Source organism: Athene noctua, chromosome 7, assembly GCF_965140245.1.
Source record: "Athene noctua chromosome 7, bAthNoc1.hap1.1, whole genome shotgun sequence".
NCBI classification, from domain to species: domain Eukaryota; kingdom Metazoa; phylum Chordata; class Aves; order Strigiformes; family Strigidae; genus Athene; species Athene noctua.
The window spans coordinates 27,776,390-27,797,576 of record NC_134043.1 but is presented as its reverse complement, the minus strand read 5'-3'; the positions used below and the strand labels follow the sequence as shown (position 1 = coordinate 27,797,576).

The 21,187-nt window shown below is 43.2% G+C and overlaps 1 protein-coding gene across 12 annotated transcripts in view; it reads right to left on the bottom strand.

Annotated features, from left to right (window-relative positions):
* The window catches only part of HDAC4 (histone deacetylase 4), a 265,065-nt gene that overhangs the window by 116,159 nt on the left and 127,719 nt on the right, over window positions 1–21,187 (bottom strand). For all 12 annotated transcript variants that reach the window (XM_074910181.1, XM_074910169.1, XM_074910173.1 and 9 more), the window contains one exon: window positions 6,900–7,144. In XM_074910181.1, coding sequence (XP_074766282.1) covers window positions 6,900–7,144 — 245 coding nt within the window. The remainder of the gene's footprint in view (window positions 1–6,899; window positions 7,145–21,187) is intronic.

Sequence of the window (21,187 nt, the reverse complement as noted above, 5' to 3'; positions counted from 1 at the left end):
TTTTTACCGCTGACTGTACCCAGCTGCAGTTTTCTAAAATGAATAATCCTATCATGTCAGAATACAGACAGAGGCAGACACCTGGTATCTCAAGGCTTTTTAAATTTCTCTTGAAAACGATGCAGACTGTGAGGAAGAGGCACTCTGCAGAAGAAAGGCACAAAACGGAGCAGAGGGAGTCTCTCCCTGCTGGTTGATGTAGGCAGGAAAGATGAAGCAGACATGCTCAGCAATGAGAGTCGAGGTATGGGGGCTAAAATGGAAGTTTGCCTTTCCGGAGCGCAACGTGAGGAGCAGGACACAGGGCGAAGGGGCAAGCTTTGCAGGAACCAAGATGTCAACTTCAGTGTCCCTGGCCTGGGCACATGGGAAGGTGCCACCCAGCATAGCTGTAGATGACACCAACCCACCAGCAGATTTGAAAAAAGCACATTTTTTTCCTGTTAAGCAGGAACTGACACGGAGAGGCCACCAAAAAGCAGCTCTAGGCACTGTCAGGGCTACACTGGAAGCAGCCACACTAAAAGATGATGCGATTTGTGCCCACTGAGCTATCCTACAAGCAAACCTGCTATTCCAAGGGCAGGTGGCTCCAAATGAAAGCACAGAGCACTTTCTCACTTCAGCGTCATCAAGGCACAAAGTGTAGATAACTCTACATTTTCTTTACAGCATTTCAAAATCTGTCCAGAAGACCTAATAAAAGACTTTTACTCTCCACAACAAAAATAAGGAATGGCCAGAGAGTTTCACCCCACGTCTCCAAACAAGGGGCTAACACCTCAGACATGTTACCACCTCTCAGATCAGTGCTTGGAAGCTACGCTGATGAAAAACATGTCATCTGGAACCAGCAAAAACTAACAAAACCATCAGGCTTTATCTGAACATTTATAGATAGATAGATAGATAGATAGATAGATAGATAGACAGACAGACAGACAGATATCCAATGTCTGAAGACATTCCACGTCTTCTTATTTATTGGCACAGAGCCATTAAGCAGCATAGCATACTCTTAAACGTAGGAAATCGTTGTGTTAATAAAAAGAAAACAATTTCAGAATCACTCCTAGGTGAACATTGTTACAAAGCTCTTTTTGCTGTTGCTGCTTATATGCAAACCCATGTCTTCTCTGACAATGCTGCATACATTGCATGTACAGCCTAGTACTCCCCCTGCTACTGATGCACACAAACATTCTTTTCTTAGATGATGGGAAAACCAGGAGTAGCATTGCATGACAGAATTAACAACTTTGCATGCCTCCAGGTTAGGATTTCAGGTCCATGAGGAGCTGTGAGGCTCAGTTACTTGTCTATGTTGCTGTCCCATGGCCATCAGGACTCCTCGGGTGTCTGCTGTCATGTGCTAATGCTGACGTGCGTCAGCATCCTGAATAAGTTTCCGGCTTTAGCTATAAAACAGCCAGAGCTGGGAAGAGCCCTGCTCTGAGCTCGGGCAGTGCAGGAACGGAAGAGATTAACCGCATTACCCACCACGTCCTTTGCTTCTCTGCTGAGCTCACACCGCCTGAGGTGCCTCTAACCCTGCCAAAGCGTGGATCCTGCCCCTCTTCAATCATCTCGCTTCAGCCCTTGACCAGAAGGCAAATGGAAAAGCTTTTGGTAACTTCCAGCTGATCTTGGCTGGGAATGAGTGACTCACAAAGGAAAAAATTCATTGCCGATTCCTTCACAATCAAAGGTCAAGCAAAGCTCACACTGGGACCTGTGGAGAGGCTTTCCACCGTCTCACCAGCAACGGCCTGGGCACCAGGCTCCTTATTCCATCCTTGGTTTTGTTTAGGAAGGCAGACTTGAAGGCTATAAATACTGTTACACATCTGTTGAGGCACGCCTGAATGGAAAACCCATCTTGCTGAAGGTAAGCAGCTACAGGAGAGAGGAGCTGTTGCCTCTGCCTCCAGCCAGCCCACAGCAGCCACCAGTGCTCACCAGCTCCAGCTTCCCTTAGCGCACCACTTTCAGATGTCAAACCTCAGCAAACTGCAACACTGCGCTGTAGTTGTGAAAGACAGTTTTCCCTATTTCCATATGGTGTGAAGTCTTCATGAGGCTAGGCTTATTTTCCCTAAGCGTGTCAGAGTTTTCTCCTGTCACGCCCCACCTGCAATGATCCCGCTGCCCCCATGTGCCGAGCTCTAACTGCGTCCATTATACTTCCCTTCCACAAGTAGTATTTCACTCATAGCTTGGCTCTCCAAATTGCATGACCTTCTGGAATTTGCCACCTTTATGTGGAGGCCATTTCTTCCAAAATAAAATGTCTATAAAAGCAAGGACTTCCCTGACACAAGGGAAGGGATCGCGCATGCACACAGAAGGACAATCCCACCATCTTCTCCTCTCACACTAGGCCAGATGATTAAAACTCGGCTGCTGGAATAAAACCAAGTTCTGAAAAAATGCCAGAACTTCAGATTTCAAAAGAAAAAAAGTTATCTACTTGAATAGAAAAACAAGAAATACATGCCAGCATTTTCAAGACAAATTTCATTTACTTAAGACGACCTTAATATGCTTTGTTTGGGGGTGGGAGGGAGAGATGTTCCCCTTGTCTTAGTTCACATCGAGTCAGAACAGTTCCTCTGTTCACACTGACACCATGGAAATAAAAGAAAGAAAACTAACACAAAATGTGATTCCTCCTGTACCAGCTACAGGTTTAACATTTAAAATGAGTAAGCTCTTAAAAATGTTCATAGTGCCACTTGCTGTAAGTTAGCAATGCTGGCTGTATGTACATCTGTGCAAAAAATAGAAGAGCTGCTTAAGAAATGCATCAAAACTATTTTTTACTTTTAGGAGCAGATGCCCAGGCACTGAATTCTTGCCGACAAAACTACTCAGCATCAGTAAGTGGAAGAGTGCAAAGTTCTTAAACCCGAACATATCAACAAAGGACAAGATCCAATGCAGTATTTGCTCTGCATATGTAACTGTACCCAGACATTTGTCTGCTGTATCCAAAATATGTTTATAATCTAGGAATCGTAAGCAATAGGATTTAGAAACAGGCATAAGACAGGGTAAAGCACAAAAATTGCTGCTCAAGTACACACACAGATAAACAAATAAATGCTTTGCACTTGTTGATTTAAATAGTGGATGCTAAGCTGTAATGAAAAAAGCCAAATTATTTGATTCTAGACAGTGCTAGATATACAAAACATAGTAAGATGCAGAAATTCTTCCTTCTCCACAGAAATCATTTACAAAGCAATTGCAGGATTTAACAGTATGATTAATGAAGGCCCTGATCACCTCTCAAGGAAACCAGTGCCAGGGAGAAAGTCAAACAACTGTCATTTTGCTTGACATCAGAGTAAATTTAGAGCTTTGATATTTTCATTTTACCATTTTGGTTTGTTACATTAGATTTTGAGGTTGTTCTGACACTGAAAATACTAACAAAATTGCAGGAGCCTCAAATTTTTGGAAAGGAAGTAAATTTGCAAAATGCACCGTCACCTTGCTGAAACTTTGCATTCTGAACAAAAAAAAAAACCAGTCCCAATGTCAGGGAAGACACTGAAGATGTCCAAGAAGCAAATCTGGTGCAGCAGCAAGGCATGCTGCAAGATGACTAGTCATCAGTCATTACATGCAGTCTTAATCCACATAAATCTGGGCAGGTTTAGGTTCCCAAGAACTCTCTTACCCAAAGTGAGACTCCATCTCCACCTGAAGAAGGAACTTGATAACTTGTAAAAGTGATGCATGCATGACACCTTCATTACAATACCGTTAAATTCAGGCTAAAACTCACTTTCAACTGAAGAATCTCACAACTACATCACTCAGTCTAAACTATTCGTGTATATTGAACACTTCGCTTTGGAGACAAGACTCTAATGAAATTCTTAATCTCATCAGTGATGCCATAAACCAATCATCAAATGAAGCTAACTTATTCTGAGCTCCCAAAGAGGATGTCAGGAATTTGCTGTTTCCTTCATGTATTTAGTCTGAAGAGTCAAGTGTTTGAGTAAACAGAAAAGATGTCAGAGATCCTGCTCCTCCCCATGCCAGAGATATGCCCAGCAGTAGCACATCTGCTTTAGACCTTTCACAAAACAGGCAAGTCTGTGTGCTGTGCACTCCCTGCCCATGGCATTAACAGATGAGGAGAGAAGCGGCAGGAAGCATTTCCTTGATCCAATGTCCCTGCAAGAGCAAGCCCCTCCCTGCACACTTTGAGCAGCGTGGTGTGCATGCACGCACATGTGCACATGGGGCCTCTACTACGCAGCCTGAGCAGTTGATTTTTAAAAAACCACCTGAATTCCTCCAAAAAGAGCCTTGCATCTTCATTTCAGACTATTTCTATACCAAATTTCACAATTCAAACCCTAGTGCTTCACTTACACAGAATAAATATTTTTTATGTGTTTTAATATCCCCCACCCTGCTTTTTTCATGAGCTATAAAGGAGCTGAACAGCTCAAGGTTCAAAGTCCAAATACGAGGTTATGAATTTTAGCTCTCTGGACAAAATAATAGCTTCCCTGCACATACAGTCACTGCACTTAACACAGGTGCCAGTTTCTGAAAGTCGGTTTAATCTGAAAATCATCTAAATGTAGGCTGACATCGTTGGCTGAGTATGTTTTCCCGAAGAAAGTGCATCATAATTACACGTTAGTATACAGCTTGGGGTTTATTTTATATGTGAGATATCATGGGGTTTATTTCTATAATGTGCTGGTTTATTTTTAAAGCAATTCTGGGCACGATGACACGACTATGGAAGATCACCTTGCAGGTCATCCTTTTTCACATAGGATTGGATCATTCCTATTTTAAATTTTTCATCTAGCCAAGCTTACACATTAGAGGAAGAATTTCATTACCTAATGGTTTAGATATATTGTGCTAACTGGCTTCTCAAAATTAGATCTCTACTTCCTTCTAACAAAGATTTTTACCAGAATCAATCATAGCTTTGACGTAAAAGAGAACAAATATGTTCTTATCATCAGTGCTTAAAGCTTGTCCATTAAATCTGAACGATTCTTTCTTATTTTTAATAGACAAATATCTATAGGCACATACAATTATAAGTAAATAAGGGAAATAGTTGTCAGGTATTTCCCATCCTTTCCTCTTGGACCACAAATGTGGTAACTGTTCTTGTGCTATTCATGCATAAATGTATAGACACATGTATACATACATATACACACATGTATACACTTACTATCAATACATATGAGCATATATATATATAAATGTATTTACACACAAGCACCTCCCCAAACCTATATGTCCTGAGGTGATCACGGAGGATCCACTAAGGACACAGGCATTTGCTGTCAATCAGTCTTCAAACAGCAACTGTTCTGAGAAACCAAAGCTCATATCTGTGTTTGAAAAGTCTGTAAATAATACACCATTAACTTTTAATCCTATCTTCCCCACTCTGACATGTATTCTGTATTAAAATGAAAGTTATATAAGGTTGAATTGAGGTTGCTTTTTAATATTACATTAACGCTATTTACCATGTGCAGTGCTAATCCCCCTTTGAAAAGAGAGCATATTAGCAATTCTGAAAGCTTATGTTACCATAGCAATAGTCTATCACTGTGAAATATTTATATAATGTCTAACATTTTCACTATGCAACAGCCATCTTCTAAACTGTACTTACTACTTATCCTGTGTGTTACGTTTTCTCTCCGTCCCATGCGACAGAGCAGTGCAAAGCATCCGGCCGGTGCCTAACTTGCACTGTGCAACATCAAAAAAATCTCCTGGTGTGCAGACCTACCCACACCCGCTGCATCTGTGTCTCCCGTTCCTGCAAACACACTAAGGTCCAAACATCTTGTTTGCATTTTGTGCTGACGGCACATATCCAGTGAGCAGTTTATATGCCGCTCTACTCCCAAATGTGTGGTATTAGTGACAGGTAATCTAAAAGCCCTCCTGTTGGGTTAAATTCTTCTGAAATTTCCCAGATCCAGGGAAAGCAAGCCACCTGTTGGCAGCAGGGCACAGGACTTCTGAATATGTACAGATGGGTGGATAATGTTTAACGTGACACCAGCTTTCACAGAACCATTCAGGTTGGAAAAGACCCTTGGGATCATCGAGTCCAACCCTCATCCCTACTCTACAAAGTTCTCCCCTACACCATATCCCCCAACATCTCATCCAAACAACCCTTAAACACATCCAGGGATGGTGACTCCACCGCCTCCCTGGGCAGCCTATTTCACTGCCTGACCACTCTGTCTGGGAAAAATTTTTTTCCTAATGTCCAGCCTAAACCTCCCCTGTTGCAGTTTAAAGCCATTCCCTCTTGTTCTGTCACTAATCACCTGTGAGAAGAGACCAGCACCAACCTCTCTACAATGTCCTTGAAGGCAACTGTAGAGAGTGATGAGGTCTCCCCTCAGCCTTCTCCTCATACTAAACAGTCCCAGCTCCTTCAATCGCTCCTCACAGGATTTACTCTCCAGGCCCTTCACCAGCTTCGTTGCCCTCCTCTACACTCGCTCCAGCACCTCGAGATCTCTCTCGTATTGAGGTGCCCAAAACTGGACACAATGCTCAAGGTGTGGCCTCACCAGTGCAGAGTACTGGGGGACTGTCACCTCCCCACTTCTGCTGGTTACACTATTGCTGATACAAGCCAGGACACTGTTGGCTTTCTGGGCCACCTGGGCACAATGCTTGTTTTCTCTCCTCTACCCTATCCCCCTTTTAAATCTTGGTGCTCGCATCTCTTTACAAAAGTTCACTCTCTAAACACGGGTTATCAAGCCCAGCACAGTATCTCCACCCTCAAAACAAATTAGTTGGTGCATCTCCTCCTGGTAAGGGGATGCTTTTGCACACCACCCAAGGCAGAGCTGCCCATCACTTACTTTGATGTGCTCGTGCAGCTGGGCCTCATGCTGCCGGGAGAGCTGCTCATGCTGCCGCTGGAACTCAGCAATGAGGATCTGTCTCTGGATCTGCTGTTTCTGCTTCAGCGCCAGGAGCTCCTGCTGAAGCTGCTGTTCCCGCAGTGTTGGCTCTGTCACAGGCATGGAAAACTGGTGGTCCAAGCGCAGATCCATTGGGACTGAAGTCGGTGCAACTTGCAAGGGCAGTGCTGTGGTCACATCAACTACAACATGAAAACACAAGAGGAGAGATGAATGTACTCCCCATTATCACAGGGATCTAGTTCTCATACTGTGTCCAGCAAAAACCTTGAGTAACCATGGACTGAATCCAGAACAGCACCACTAAACTCACACCATTTTTTAAATGGTAAAAAACCACTGCAGGAATTCAGAGTTCAAGAAGTTTTCCTCCAGCCACCACTTCCTACAAATAGTAGGACATTTTCTAAAAGCAAAGGACTTCAACACATTGTACATGACCCTTCTTGATACCATTCTACATCTGCGTATTCAAAACATACACCTCCACTCCACTCTTTTGGCATCACTTGAAATAAGAAGGATTAAGATTAATCTACAACTTAACAGAAATGATCAATCTTGCCTTACAACGGATCAACTGATCAACTCCTATCAGGAACATGAGGGTCCCACTTTAAGAAATTTATGCAGAAAAACACTACGTGCTGTATCCTTTATAACCAGTTTTGGAAAGGAGTTTGGCCGAAAGCAAACACATAATGAATCGCCTCAGAAAAATTGTTAAGTGCTTCAGTGACGGACTAGACTAGACTCACTCACTGCAACCACCAGAAAGGTGCAAACGCATCTCACAGGCAGTGAGAGGAAGCAGGTGCCCAAATGCAAAATCTTTCCTCGGTTGTTCAAGTCTGTCCCTAGTGGGACAAACCTGATGCACAACCAAGACTCAGGCAGAGAATGTGTATCAGAGGACCTGTAACTCTGCTTCATCGTAAGAGATGTATGCTAAGAGAAGGAAAAAGGGAAAACTACCACCTTGATTACCTGTGTAGTAAAGACCAGTTCTTTGCTTACACAAAAAGCATCTCCCTGAAGACAAGGGGCTTGTTATAAAAAAAAGGGCAACAACAGACATCTACAAAAATTACCTTTGCAATAACTGAACTCAGCGTATTTCTGCTAAAAAAAAAAATTACTGCCATCCCATGAATGACTAAAAATTTCTGTATTTCACCTGAATGACAGTTCTGCATTTCATATGTACTCTGTACATTTGCCACATTTAACGCCTCTCTACAGGGCAATCACTCAACAACCCTTCTGATACCTTTGAATGAACATAATCTGCAGAATAAAAGAGGCTAACCCTTCAAAAACGTTGAGCTTCAACAAAATTGGTAAGTAAAGGGCTTTTTTATCTTGGTTGGTTGGGGTTATTATTTTACCTAGTGTTTACTTTTTTAATGTTTAAGATACATTTTGCAAAGTTGGGAGGGAGCATCAGCAGAATCACTGAGGCTGCATCAGTCACACACCTGCTAAGACACCCACTCCCCATGAGAGGGTTACCCAGGGTTTGCCTAGGAGTCTGCAGGGCTCCGGCATGTGCCTGGGGAAGGCTATGAGATCTCACAGGGGTAGAGATGCCACCCTATCACAAAACCATTGGTACAAGCCACCACGAGGCCAGCCTCAGTAGGACAGACATCCTTCCAAAGAAAAAGCAAAGGCAGTTTTACTACGCAAAAGCTGGTTTATCCTTGCCTACAAATGAACTAACTGGTTAAATAAACTCCAATTCAAAAGGAAAAGGCATGGAAAATGTTTATGAATTGCAAAAGGCTTAAGGAAAAGTTTTACTAAGACAAACCACCACCTTTCACCACCTGTATGCCACCCATGAAAATAGTACTTGAAGAGGAACTTAAAAATTAAACTTTTCTTTCCCTTCAAACCTGATCACTAAACCCTAGCTCTGACTTCAGCTGCCTCTTCAAGTACACGAGACAGAAGCGCAGAACAAGTTGACTCTGTCCTTCCAAGCAGCATGTCTTCAGAGGTGACCTGAAATCACCTGTAAATTGTTAGAAATAAATGAGGACTCTTGTGCTGAAGGCGGCATGCAGCCCTGGTCACACAAGCTACTTCACTGTCACCCTTCTGTGCCATCATCCAAGAAAGAGCAATACCCAGCAAATGCCCACACATAACCTCTATCAGGACAATAGTATCATCAATCCCAGAGAAAGGGTTTATAATTTTTTTTCCCCAAAAAAATTTATTTTTGCTATCAATTGAGAAATGCGTAAGAAGTTGATGCTAGTAAAATCTGAAGCTAAATGAAGCATAGAGGCACAGATAGATAAAATAAAATTAAAATATAGTGGAGTAATTCAGAAAAAACAGGGGTGTTTTGTAAGGTGGCCCCATGCAAACCAAAATGCATTGCCCTGCTGCTAAGGGCCAGGCCACAATGCAGGGACAGGGACCACTGGAAAGGCAACTCCACCCTAGTCAGCAGTTCCTCGGAAAGCAGGATGTTGAGCAAAGTGGTGGTGTTTTAAAAAAGCACAGCCAGGGCAATGCTGCTGGAGCTGAAAAAGGAAAACAAGAACAAAAATCATATACCAAAGGATGAATGTAGAAATTTTGCTTGCTCTCTGCAAGACCAATTTCAGGGACAACATCATCAGTTCTTCAAAAGCAGAGAAATGTAGCTTAGTAAAGAAATATAGCTTAGTGAAGGAAATGAAAAGCACAGTAAAAAAAGACAACCCATTGCTTTTCTTTGAAAATAAATATGCAAAAAAGAGTGGGGAGGGTGTTACAGAGACAAAATTATCTGAGTTGAGTTTCTTAACGTTTCTGGAGAAAAGGGGCTGTGGTTTTGTGTATCACACAGTTGGTCAGGAAACCCTGGGTGCCCCGGCACTCCTCCGAGACTGGGAAAGCAACACTATCTGCCCGCTCAGTGAGCCCAGGGCAGCAGAGGACACCGGGTACTCTGCCATGTTGTCCCTCCGGCACAACACCCTAAGGAGAGGTCCTGCCCACACCCACAGGCTTCAGGGGACATGTCCTGCTCCCCATCACTGGCTTGGTCACATATGACCCCCCCTCAAAGCAGGCAGCAGGGTTGCAGGAGCAGAGTACGCATGCAAGAGCAGCATGCTTCCCCCTCCCTACACTCATTTTGTGCTGGGGAGAAGACTTCTTTTTTTGTATGGAAACATTTTCTGCAAAAGGTCACATTACTGGAAGTGTTGCTATTTTTCAACCCACAAGCACTTCCCTCCACTTCCCTGTTGTTTTCCTTCCTGTGGGCCTTTTCCCTGCTCCCCTCTCTTCCCCACAGGACCAGAGCTGGGATTTCTCACCACAGATCACTGAGTTGCAGCCAGGGATTTCAGGGAGAACACCACGCTCTCACCTATATATAACCATTCAAACGCACCTAAAAAACAGAGTCCTAAGTTCTCCTTGGGAACGGCCGATGCTTTCCTACGTGGTCGGTACTGTGGTCAGCCCCTTCTCTGTCCTGCCCACGGAGCATCCCTATGGCAACTGCTGCAGCCACTCGCACAGAAAAAACTCTTCATTCGTCTTCCCCGCACGCGAGTGGGAGCTGACAGCTCGAAACCAGCCCTGCGGAGGCTATCTTGTTTCACGGACTGTCGCTTCAGATACTTCTCATCTTAGATGCGATGGTTTAAATTGGATCCCTGTTTGCCAGGATTTCAGAGTGACAGAAGAATGTTTTTGGATTCCTCCAGCACTGGTCAAGTTCAGGCAACCCCAGAACAGCCCTACATCTATAAGGTACCTGCCCCAGAAGCACAGTTTATGGGACAAAAGGTGCAATCTGAAACCATCAGGTGTCCCAAGGAGTGTGGGAAAGGGGACATGTTCTGGAAAAGTAAGAAAGTAAAGTGTCCATGCCAGCAAAAAATCCATTATTATGTTGGATGTATATGGCAAATGGGGAGAGGAAAAAAAAAAAAAAAAAAAAGAGTCCTAATGCAAACTAACATGTATTTGTACAAAACAAATTTAAAAAGCCCCCAAAATGCAATCCATCTTTAAGAATACAACGTGCTATCAAAAATCCACTTTAACCATCTTCATACAGATGCTATATCCTGGGCATTACTAATGTAATTACTGTATGTTATGAAAGACGCACAGTACCTATTTCTGGAATAGCAGCAATTTTATCAGGTGGCAAATCTAGAGGAACCCCACAGGCTGCCGCACCACTTCACCAGGGGCAGCAGCTTTCCAGGATGAATTACATCCACCTTTAAAAAAAGCTGAAATAGAACTGTACAACTCAGCTTGGTCTTCCCCCACCGAATCAAACCTATAGTGATCACTCCAACGTAAAGGATGTAGACACACCTGACAATCAGCAACGCGCAGGATCCACGAGGAAATGATGTCCAGGCAAGTGCTGGATATGGACACGAGCACAGTGTTGCTGCTGGAGCTCTCCTGTTACTCCCTCCACCTCCCAGATTTATAGACAAATACTCCAGAGCTCCAAAACTCCCCAAAGATAATCCTGAGTATGATTTAATGCAACTTTATAACCCCCAAGGCTCCAGGAGAGCTTGAAACAGTTAATCCTAGAGGATCAAACCCAGTGAGTCAGTAAACCAAACAGTGCAGCGGGCTCCGTGAATCACAAGCCTTTTAAATGCGTTGACTATTTTTATGTCCAGCCGAAGATTTCAGAGCACCTGGCAATAACATCTCCCATCTTTTATACATGTGGACTAAAGGTCAGTGTTACTAATACCGAGGTAGCAGTCATCCACTCCCGCTTACCGGTCTCCGCATAAATCTGTTTATCTTCAATACAGCTCACTGAATTTGTCAATGCTATTTAGGCTAAATGCAGTTTTCCTTGAAATCTGCCTCTGATTTCCTACATACACCTTTACGATCCAAACACTGTGTTTCCTAAAAGCAGAAAATAAAAGCTTTCAACACGTTAAAATAAACCCATTTTCAGCCAGAAGGTATACACTACTACTTATGATTACTACTACTTGTGATTGTGTCTTGTGATAAATGATTCCTGCTTATGCCCTAGTAACAGCCTTAACTTGCACCATGCTGGGTTACAGTCCTGAGAAAATTTGACAAACCTCCCATTTCCCATCCAAAGGGATTCATCCCCCCCGAAATGCCTGACACGCGGGCACGGGGCGCCAGCTGCAGCGATCACGACCACAATTCCCATTCAGAGTCTCGGCAGAGGCTGCGTCATCCCCAACTCTTACTATTTCAGTCTCAAAAAAACCCCTATTTGAAATGCCATGAGCTCCCCACAGAAGCGGCGAGTGCTTCTGACCTACAGAGCCCTCCCGAAAACAATAAAACCTTCTCTGCTTAATGAACACATCATCAAAACAAAAAAGCCTGTATTCTTATGAATATTTTATGGTAGACTAGAAAATTGCTTTTATAGGTTCTGCCTTGAGAACATATTAATACAATCAGATTCATGACGTTAGCAAAAGCACAAAGAGTATATTCAGAGTTTTAATGAGAAATGCCAAACTCATGAATTAGAAGACAAGATCTCGATTATGAATAATAAACTATCTCATGTTCTCCCTGCCTTTTCGTTCCCTGTAGGAACAGACGGAGAAAACAGGAGGAATTTTATTTTATTTTATTTTTTAACTGAGGCACATAGGGATTTTTTTTCAGATCAAGTTACCATTATTTTTATACCAAGTTAGAAACACTCTGCCGGTTTTTCCCTCCCAAAATAAATAAAACATGGCTATGTATCAAAGACTGCCTGCGTGTTGTACGTTAATTAAGACCTAAAGCATTCTAGTCCCCATCGATTGCCGGCACAGAGCAGCCTCATGGTTGAGATTGTAAATTTGACTTCTCGCAGCTTGCACATAACACCGCTGAGTGGAAGTCATCTTAAATACATTTAAGTTGTTAAAAACATTTGCTGTGAATAAACTGATAACTTCAAACCTGAAAGCAAGGGTGTATTTTCTACAAAAAACGTTTGACATTAAAATAATTTCACATAAAGGCTGCAGATAAACACATTATCAGAGAAGTCATATGTTGAGTTTCTCCATGCTCCAAAATGGAAAATAACTTCTCCACAGTGCTGAGCATTTTGGAAGGAATTAGGGGAAGGTGATACTACTTAAATATGTGCATACATATTTAAATAAAACTAACAGTAATAACTGTTTCTTCCCCTGTATTTTCTTCCCCTACTCTGATACAGCATTTTCATGCAAGTCCTTAAAGGATGAAAATATAGACAGATTGAATCCTGAAAACACACTAAAATGTATGTTAAAACAAAATTTCAGTATGAGATGGACACAGAATATTTGAAGCAAAGATTTAAATTCAAATCTCGTTTCAGCATAACCTTTACTTAAGCTGAACTTGAAAAATACTTCTCAAACTATTTTTTTATTTAAATCAAATGCTGTTGCCAGAAACACTTTTTTTCCTTTTTCTTTTTTCTTCATCTAAATTCAAGCAACACACAAAACTACCTCTCACATTTTAAATACATCATCACAAATGGAAAGTGCATGAAATGTTTTCCCCTACATCTCCGTCCCTCCGGCACGGAGTGAGTCCCACTGAATTTGCACAGCTCCTGCCCAGCCACCCTGCTCCTTTACTCGGCAATTCCCTTTGGTCTGAAGGGAGAAATAGCATCAACCTCCCCAAATCTGCTGCAAATCAGGATGAGTGTCTGGTCAAGGCTGGATGAAGAAAAGCAGCACCCCCCTGCCAGCCCCAATAGTATATAAAGTACGGACATACCACCACGTGCCTGTGACAGAGTGAGCTTAGGAGACAGAGTGCAGAAAACCCCTATAAAAGAGCATTTCAGCTCCCACAGTAACTCTACAGTCCCTGGTGCCTTTCCAAATCGCCACACACCAGGGAGGGGACGCTCCTCTGGACAGCTGCAGCTGAACCTCCCTGGCCAGGGCTTTCCAGAAACCATTGACTCAGCTTCTCCCCTCCTCTCCCCATCTCCCATCCTCTCTGGACTTGGACTTTATTTCTAACTAACGACTTTGCTTTCTAATTACTGGTGTGCAAGCGTTGCTCTCCAGACAGGTTCTGCCAAAAGCGGCACGTCAGCCTTTCAGCACACACAAAAAAATAAATACAAAACCGAGAGCCTGTGCTCAGCATCCCCAAGCTCTCCGCCGCTGTCGGAGACAACCCCATCCCGCCCCGCTGAGCCAGCGCCATCCCAGCACGGCGCAAGCTGTGGGATACCGAGCAAGCGTGTGCATGGACCTCCCCCTCAAAAGCATTATTTTCAGCTGCTTTCATTGCTGGGCAGAAGCAAAAAATCGTCTGTTTATTCCAACAAGTTTATTTCCTGGGGGCTGCCCTTGCTGTCTGGCAATAGCTTTTGAATTTTAAAAAATTTCCTGTGTTTCGCAAAACCTTCAAATACCAGGTCGTTGTTGGCAGAAACAACTTTGGCGTGTCAGGAGCACGGCGCAGGCAGGCTTCAAAGCCACAAAACACCGTTTCTAAAACCCACTGCCTTCATTTTGCTCAAAATCAAACTGGAAACAAGGCAAGCAGCAACTGCTCACATCCAGCGCAGCCGAGGGAGCATTTGAGTAGTTTATTCTGGAATGAAGACTTGTGTTATTTAAGTGTCGCTAGATTGTTATGAATTAAGTCCCGTGTGTCATGTCCGTCCCGTCCCCCTGCCCCGTCAGGAACTACCCGTTCTGCCGGCACAGTGCTGGCAGCAGCGGGCAGGGGCGCTGGCAGCAGCGGGCAGGGGCGCTGGCAGCAGCGGGCAGGGGCGCTGGCAGCAGCGGGCAGGGGCGCTGGCAGCAGCGGGCAGGGGCGCTGGCAGCAGCGGGCAGGGGCGCTGGCAGCAGCGGGCAGGGGCGCTGGCGTGCCCTCTGCCAGCCAGCCCGGTCGCTGGGCAAGCATGGCACCCTTTTACAGAAGGGCTTCCACTTCCAAAAATGTCAAAACTCACTGAAACACTAAGAGACGGTGAGATCAGAGCTATTAATAGAAACAAGCTACTGCAGTATCTGACTGCAGTGCCAGGATAAAAGCAGCATATTTTTTGTGGAAAACCGAACAAAGCGGACACAGACACGGCACAGCACCTTCGGAGCGCCTGAGATCTAGCTGGTTTTAATCTGCAGCATGCCAGATGCCCCAAATATAAACAGAAATTAATGGGTGAGGGAGAAAAAAACCCCAACCAACCAACACATTACTATCTATATTTAGCTTATTCTCTTGAAGAAATTTCACCAGGCTGTACTAGAGGAGCCCCAAAACTTGCCCAGGATCCTGTGCAGGCGGTGGGAGCAGGACACCAACATCCCTTGCAGCACATCATGAGCATCATACGGGGGCAGGATGAAGGTGAATTTGTACCATGCCAGGGCAAACTAAAGGACTATGTGCAGACCTGGGAAGGTGGGATGCCGCAGGGCAGCGGGGAGAAGCCCTTCATCATCTCTGCTTTACTTAATTCTTACCTCTGCTCTCTCAAAGGCAAGGACCAGGATCCAAGGGGGTTATTTTGTGCTAGAATTACACAACGAGCTGAAGCACACAGTCGGAAGGACAGTGAGATGGAGAAGTCAGACCACTATTTCACCCTGAGATGAGGTGGTCCTCGCCAATGGGGACAGGCCAGTCCTCTGCTCACCACAGGTCTGTGAGGAAACGCGGCACTGGCACTGGAGCCATCCCTCCAAAGCGGGCAGGTCAGTACACCGCAGTCGCCAGTATTTTTGCATAGCTTGCTATGGAGCTGCGTGGGTGAATGCAAACGCAGCCTGGATCCTTTCTCGGTGCACAAGCTAGGAGTAAACAGCAGCTGAGGTTTCCTACAAGCACCACACATGTTGCAGTTCAGCAAGGGCTGGAGTCATTCCCTGCTATGAGAATATTTCATGCAGCATGAATGGGAACCAAAATTAATCATCCCATCACCCATTGAAACACATCGTGAGGCACCACACCGTAGGCAACAGATGGAGCTTGAAATGTCACTCACTCATTCATTGCAAAGAAACTTTTTGCTGATTACTACTGAGACCTGAAGACATAATAAGGGCACAGTGATTCCTGATTTCTTTAACTAGCTTTTCTGATCCTAATATCTTCCCTGAAAAGATCTCATTAGCATTTATTAGAAACCTATGAGAGATCTACATACAAATTTTATTCATGATGATAAGAAAACCTGAACTTCAACAACAGACCTCTTATCCTACTTCTCCATCTTAGATTTAAAACACTAAAAAATGTCTCTTTACTCACAGAAGAAAAACCACCAAGTTACATCAACAATAGACAGAAAATAATATTTTATAGTGTTTTCCTGCTTGCAGCCTCAGAGCAGTACATCAGAGTTCAGAAAAATATAAAATTTAATGACTAAATATCTTACAAGCCAGCTGAATTTCTGATGGTCCCGCCTAAAGTACTGCAAAAGACTTCAACACTCTTGACCACGGGCTGCAGCACCACCCTGATCTCCTGAGCACCTTCAGCATTCTATCTTGTCACAGCAGGAAAGCCAAACATTTCACAGACAAAACAGGGCACTGTCAAACGCACAACGTATAATGAGAACCTGAAGAGTTAATGTCACAGTGCCTGTGAGAAGGCCAAGGATAAAACCTTGATCGCACAGATGTCTCCAACAGATGAGCCTGTGCAGGATAGAGAAGCTCCAAAGGGAGACACTCAGGTTTTGCCACCTCCTTTTCAATCATTATCCTACTCTGTTTTTTTTCTTGTTTTAATCAATGACATCTTTAACAAATGAGCGTCTTGGATGATGCCAGCGCTTTTACCAAAATTAAAGATAATGGAATCAAAAGAGTCATCTTGGATTATTTCTTACTTTAGACTTCACACAATTGTGGTAAACCTTTTTTTGCATGGTTTCCTTGCATGCTGGGGGGGGAGACAACCAAAACCCTTAGGAGTTTCCACAGAAAAAAGCATAATAAACACCAGAAAACAAAACAGAAAATAGTTATCCCTCCTTAAAAGGCATTCCTGGGAATATAATTTCACCTGCCTCCTTGTTTCAAGCACTATCTGGCAACTGAAGCTCTTTAATCCATCTGTCTCACTGTTGGCACAAGACATTCCTCACCCTACCAGATACCCCAGACAAAAAGGCAGGTTGAAGGAAGATCTGATAAACTTTTTGAAGAGATAAACCTACATGGATTTCTCACCTGCTTCTCTCTAATCTCACCATGAACTTCAAGGGAAAGCGATACTTTAGAAGAGAATTAAACATGGAGGAGATGGAGTAGGAGCCTGCAAGTCTCATTCTGAGATTATACATGAAAAACTCCCCATGAGGAAAAAAAAAAAAATCTACCCAGCTAGATACATATGGTTGAGTTTAAGGGATACACAGCAAAGGTAGGGTTACACAATCGCCTGGACCTTCTCACAGCATTTTTTCTGGAGCCTGCAAAGCAGTGACCTCTACATTGGCAAGAATAAAAGCCAGCAGACAAACCAGCAACCGAGCAGGGGTGACAAGAGCTAAACAGTGAACTTTCAGGAGGACAGCAGACATCACATCTCCTCACTTGGATGCATCAAGGAAGAATTGTTTTCCCATTGTAACTTCTGTCAAAGCACAGTGGTGCCATTCACATAGATGGAGGGGATCCTGGGGCAGAGTGGGCAAGATGATGTGATGAGAACTGAAGTGAAGGTTCGCTTGCAAGTAGAGATGGTGCCAGCTGGTAAACAGCCAGGCCATTTGAAAAAGAGTTGTGTGATAAAAGCAGTTATGGCTACGAGGAAATGCTGTCAGCTTCCTAAAGACATCGAGAGGAGCTGGGAGATCAAAGTCACCTATGTGCTGCTGAGAAGGAAGGCTGGTCCTCTGCCAAAACCACATGGAGAACCCACGGCCAGCCCCTTCTCTCCTGCGCCTGCTGCGTCCTACCATCCTGCAAGGCAAGGGAAGGGAATCATTATCATTAAAAGGAGAAAAAGCAGCAGTACAAATGTTGCTGAAGGCAGATCTGGGCACCACTGAGGAAAACTGCATGGCGGAGCAGAGGCAACACAGCAGTCTCTGGGATTAACAGCTGGTGACTCCATGAGAATGGGAGCTTTAACAAACAGTGCAAGATCAAACGTACCAATTTATTTGGAAATTAAGCCCTGGTATGTTAACTCCCTAAGATCAAAAGAGGTGAAACAAAATTCTTAGGAATTACGTGCCCTACAGTATATGCTGTAATTTTACTAAAAAGACACATTCTGATCATTTTAAACAGCAAATAAATGGTTATTAATACAGTCTAGTAAACTCATTGCTGTCACCAGTCAAGGGACTCCCAGCTGTACAATAAGCCCCAAAACATGCAATGCAATCTCCTCTATCATTTAAAAAAAAAAAAAAAAAAAAAAAAAAGTAAGAGTAGCAAAATCAGCAGGTAAATAGCAAACTGTAATAGGAAAGCATTCAGCAGCTCTCAAAGAGTCTCATGGATTGCTCAAAGGCTGCAGTGTTTTCAGCAGTTTATTAGAAACCCAGACCCTGGTCCAAGAAGAGAAGCACATGTTCAAACAGTCAAGTAGCCCACAGCTTTCTGCAGCCCCTTCTCTTGGGGCTTTTGCTTTCAAACAACACATATACTCAGGTACCTCAGCTGCATGAGGACCCAGGATGTTACTAGTTATCCATTCACAATAATTAAGATACATAGGGGAAAAAAAAAAAGCTGTTTTATGAGAACAAACACAAATAGTTTTTTAGAGAAATTCAGATAACCTCAAAATACTCAGATTCCACGACAGCACAGAGAAATTACACTAAAGCACTTTCATTTCTGCAAAAATGCCTTTCAGTTCCTTAACACAAACACTATGAAACACACACCTAAGATCTCTAGTACAACAAAACAAAAAAAAAGACAACTTTTCCTTTTCTTTCTTTAAAGCTGCATCAGACAAAGTGAACATATTTAAACATAACAGGCTGATAAAATCTGAGAATAATTACAAAGCTCTTTTCTTAAGGAAGCCTATCGAGTGTGAGCTAAGAGGAAGAATCAGCCTGTCACTGCTAGCACTGAAATCCTAAAGGACGATGGCAGATTTTTCCCCACTTCCCCCATCCTAGCAGTACGCTACGCACAGTAAGATTTCCCAACGTCACTGTGATGACTCTCACTCAAAGCAACCTTTTTCTCAGCATTTATGAACAAACCACTGACATCAGTGTGGCCTTTTAAATACGAAACAAAACCTGAGCCCTCATTCTGCTGAAAAAATCCCCATCTGTGAAGATCGGAACATCATTTTCTTTTATCAGTATTGGACAAGCACTGCTTCACACACAGAGAGCCAGAGTGACATAGGGGTGAGATTTAATACAACAATCCAAAATGATGCAATAGTTTAATTATAGTAGTTTCACATATTTTTACTTTAAACTTGCATTCTTAAGGAAAAAAACAGCAAGAAAGCAAGAGACATCTCTATGCATGGACACTTTCTTCTAAAAGGACAACTGATTTCTATTCCTACAAGCTTCTACAATTAAAGTTCTAATTTTTTTTATTAAAGGACATAAGTTGGTTGGTCACCTGCTGTGTCTGTTAAGCAGCTTCACAAACTACCTGTTGAGCAGCATTTCAGAAGGCCTAAGAGGACTGCTGTCACTGCCTGCCCATCCAGTGCATTCAAGTCCTTACGCAACCAGTTGCAATTCAAAGGACCCTGACATTGAGAACAATCTTTGAATTTAGCAGAACACTGATTATATAAATGGTAGGTCAAGCACTTGAAATAGCCATTTCCCACTTTGCACAGCACCAGTGAAAGGTGGAGCACAAGATGGTTATTTCCCCACCTCTGCAAAGACTGTCCTTCAGCTGGAGTATGAAGCAGCGCTAGCAAACACTACTGTGTAAAACAAGGAAAAATTAAACATATGCTTTCTAAGGCTCACAAGATTATTTGGTAAAAAAAATAAAAATAAAAAAGAACACTTTTCCCCCTTTTTTCCCCTCTCTGCATCCTTATTATATTGGATGACCTAAATCCAATTGAAAAGCGATGACCACGAAACTCCTGTGCCCCACTAGGGCTTTCTGGAGAAGACGGAAGAGGGGGACACAGTCAGTGTTCTCTTACTCCGATGCATATTGCAGGGAAACAGCACACGCTTTCCCAAAGAAGGGTGGATCAACAGGGATGAACACGCACATGGGTTCCCACTTCCCCTGATATTTCCTTCATCATATTCTCATCACTTTCTCTGTGGCATCCACCACTCTCAAAAGCCTTGGTAGTGTGCATAGAAAAGGAGAAAGACAGGAACCAGTTGGGTACAGAAGTTAGAGTCACCTTTACTTTGACTCTGCTATTGAAAACTACACAACTGAGCAGCATGCAACCTGAAGACAAGTCATTCACAGCTGCATAAAATTTAGGTTATATCACATCTACACACCTACTACAACCAAAGCAAGAGGTGAGCAAGTGTTCCCTCACTGATCCTGTAAGTAAAGCAATTCTGGTTTATGTTGCTTAAAAAGGCAAGTCAGTCGTTTACCATCAAACTCCATTTAATTGTAGTTCATGCAAAAAAGGTGTTTTTACTAAAAGAAACATGGTCTTGATATAATTAACTACAAACATCATCATAGCTAAACTTGTGTCAAAACACTTCCACAAAGAGATGTTTTTCTTCTGTGGAACCTAAGAAAGGTCAGGAGGGTTTGCTCACCAGGTTCATGTAGGTAAGTTGTTTCCTTAAAACAAACTTTTAGTGTTAAAGCATCTCCTTTACTGCCTATTGTTATTGGAGAATAAAATGCTCCGCTCCTCCGAGATTCGGATTTCAGCACAAGCTTCTGTGCAGCACCCAGCCTGACTGCAGGGCCATGGGGGAATGCATATGCCAGCTAAAATAAAACCTGAATCACAGCATACAGCTAAAGAACTTCAGAAGCAGTAAAACCAAAAATAAAGAGTAGCACAGCCTCAATGAATTAAATAATCTAACTTATGAAATTGTAAGAGTGGTATCTAGTGGTGTCGGAGGATATGGTGTAGGGAAGAACTTTGTAGAGTAGGGCTGATGGTTGGACTTGATGATCCTGAGGGTCTTTTCCAACCTGAATGATTCTGTGATAGTGTAAGTCAGGCTGATCAAAGGACAGGGCAGACATCAATGGGTCTGGGAACCTGTAGCTGGCTCTTGACCAAAGCGTGCAGAG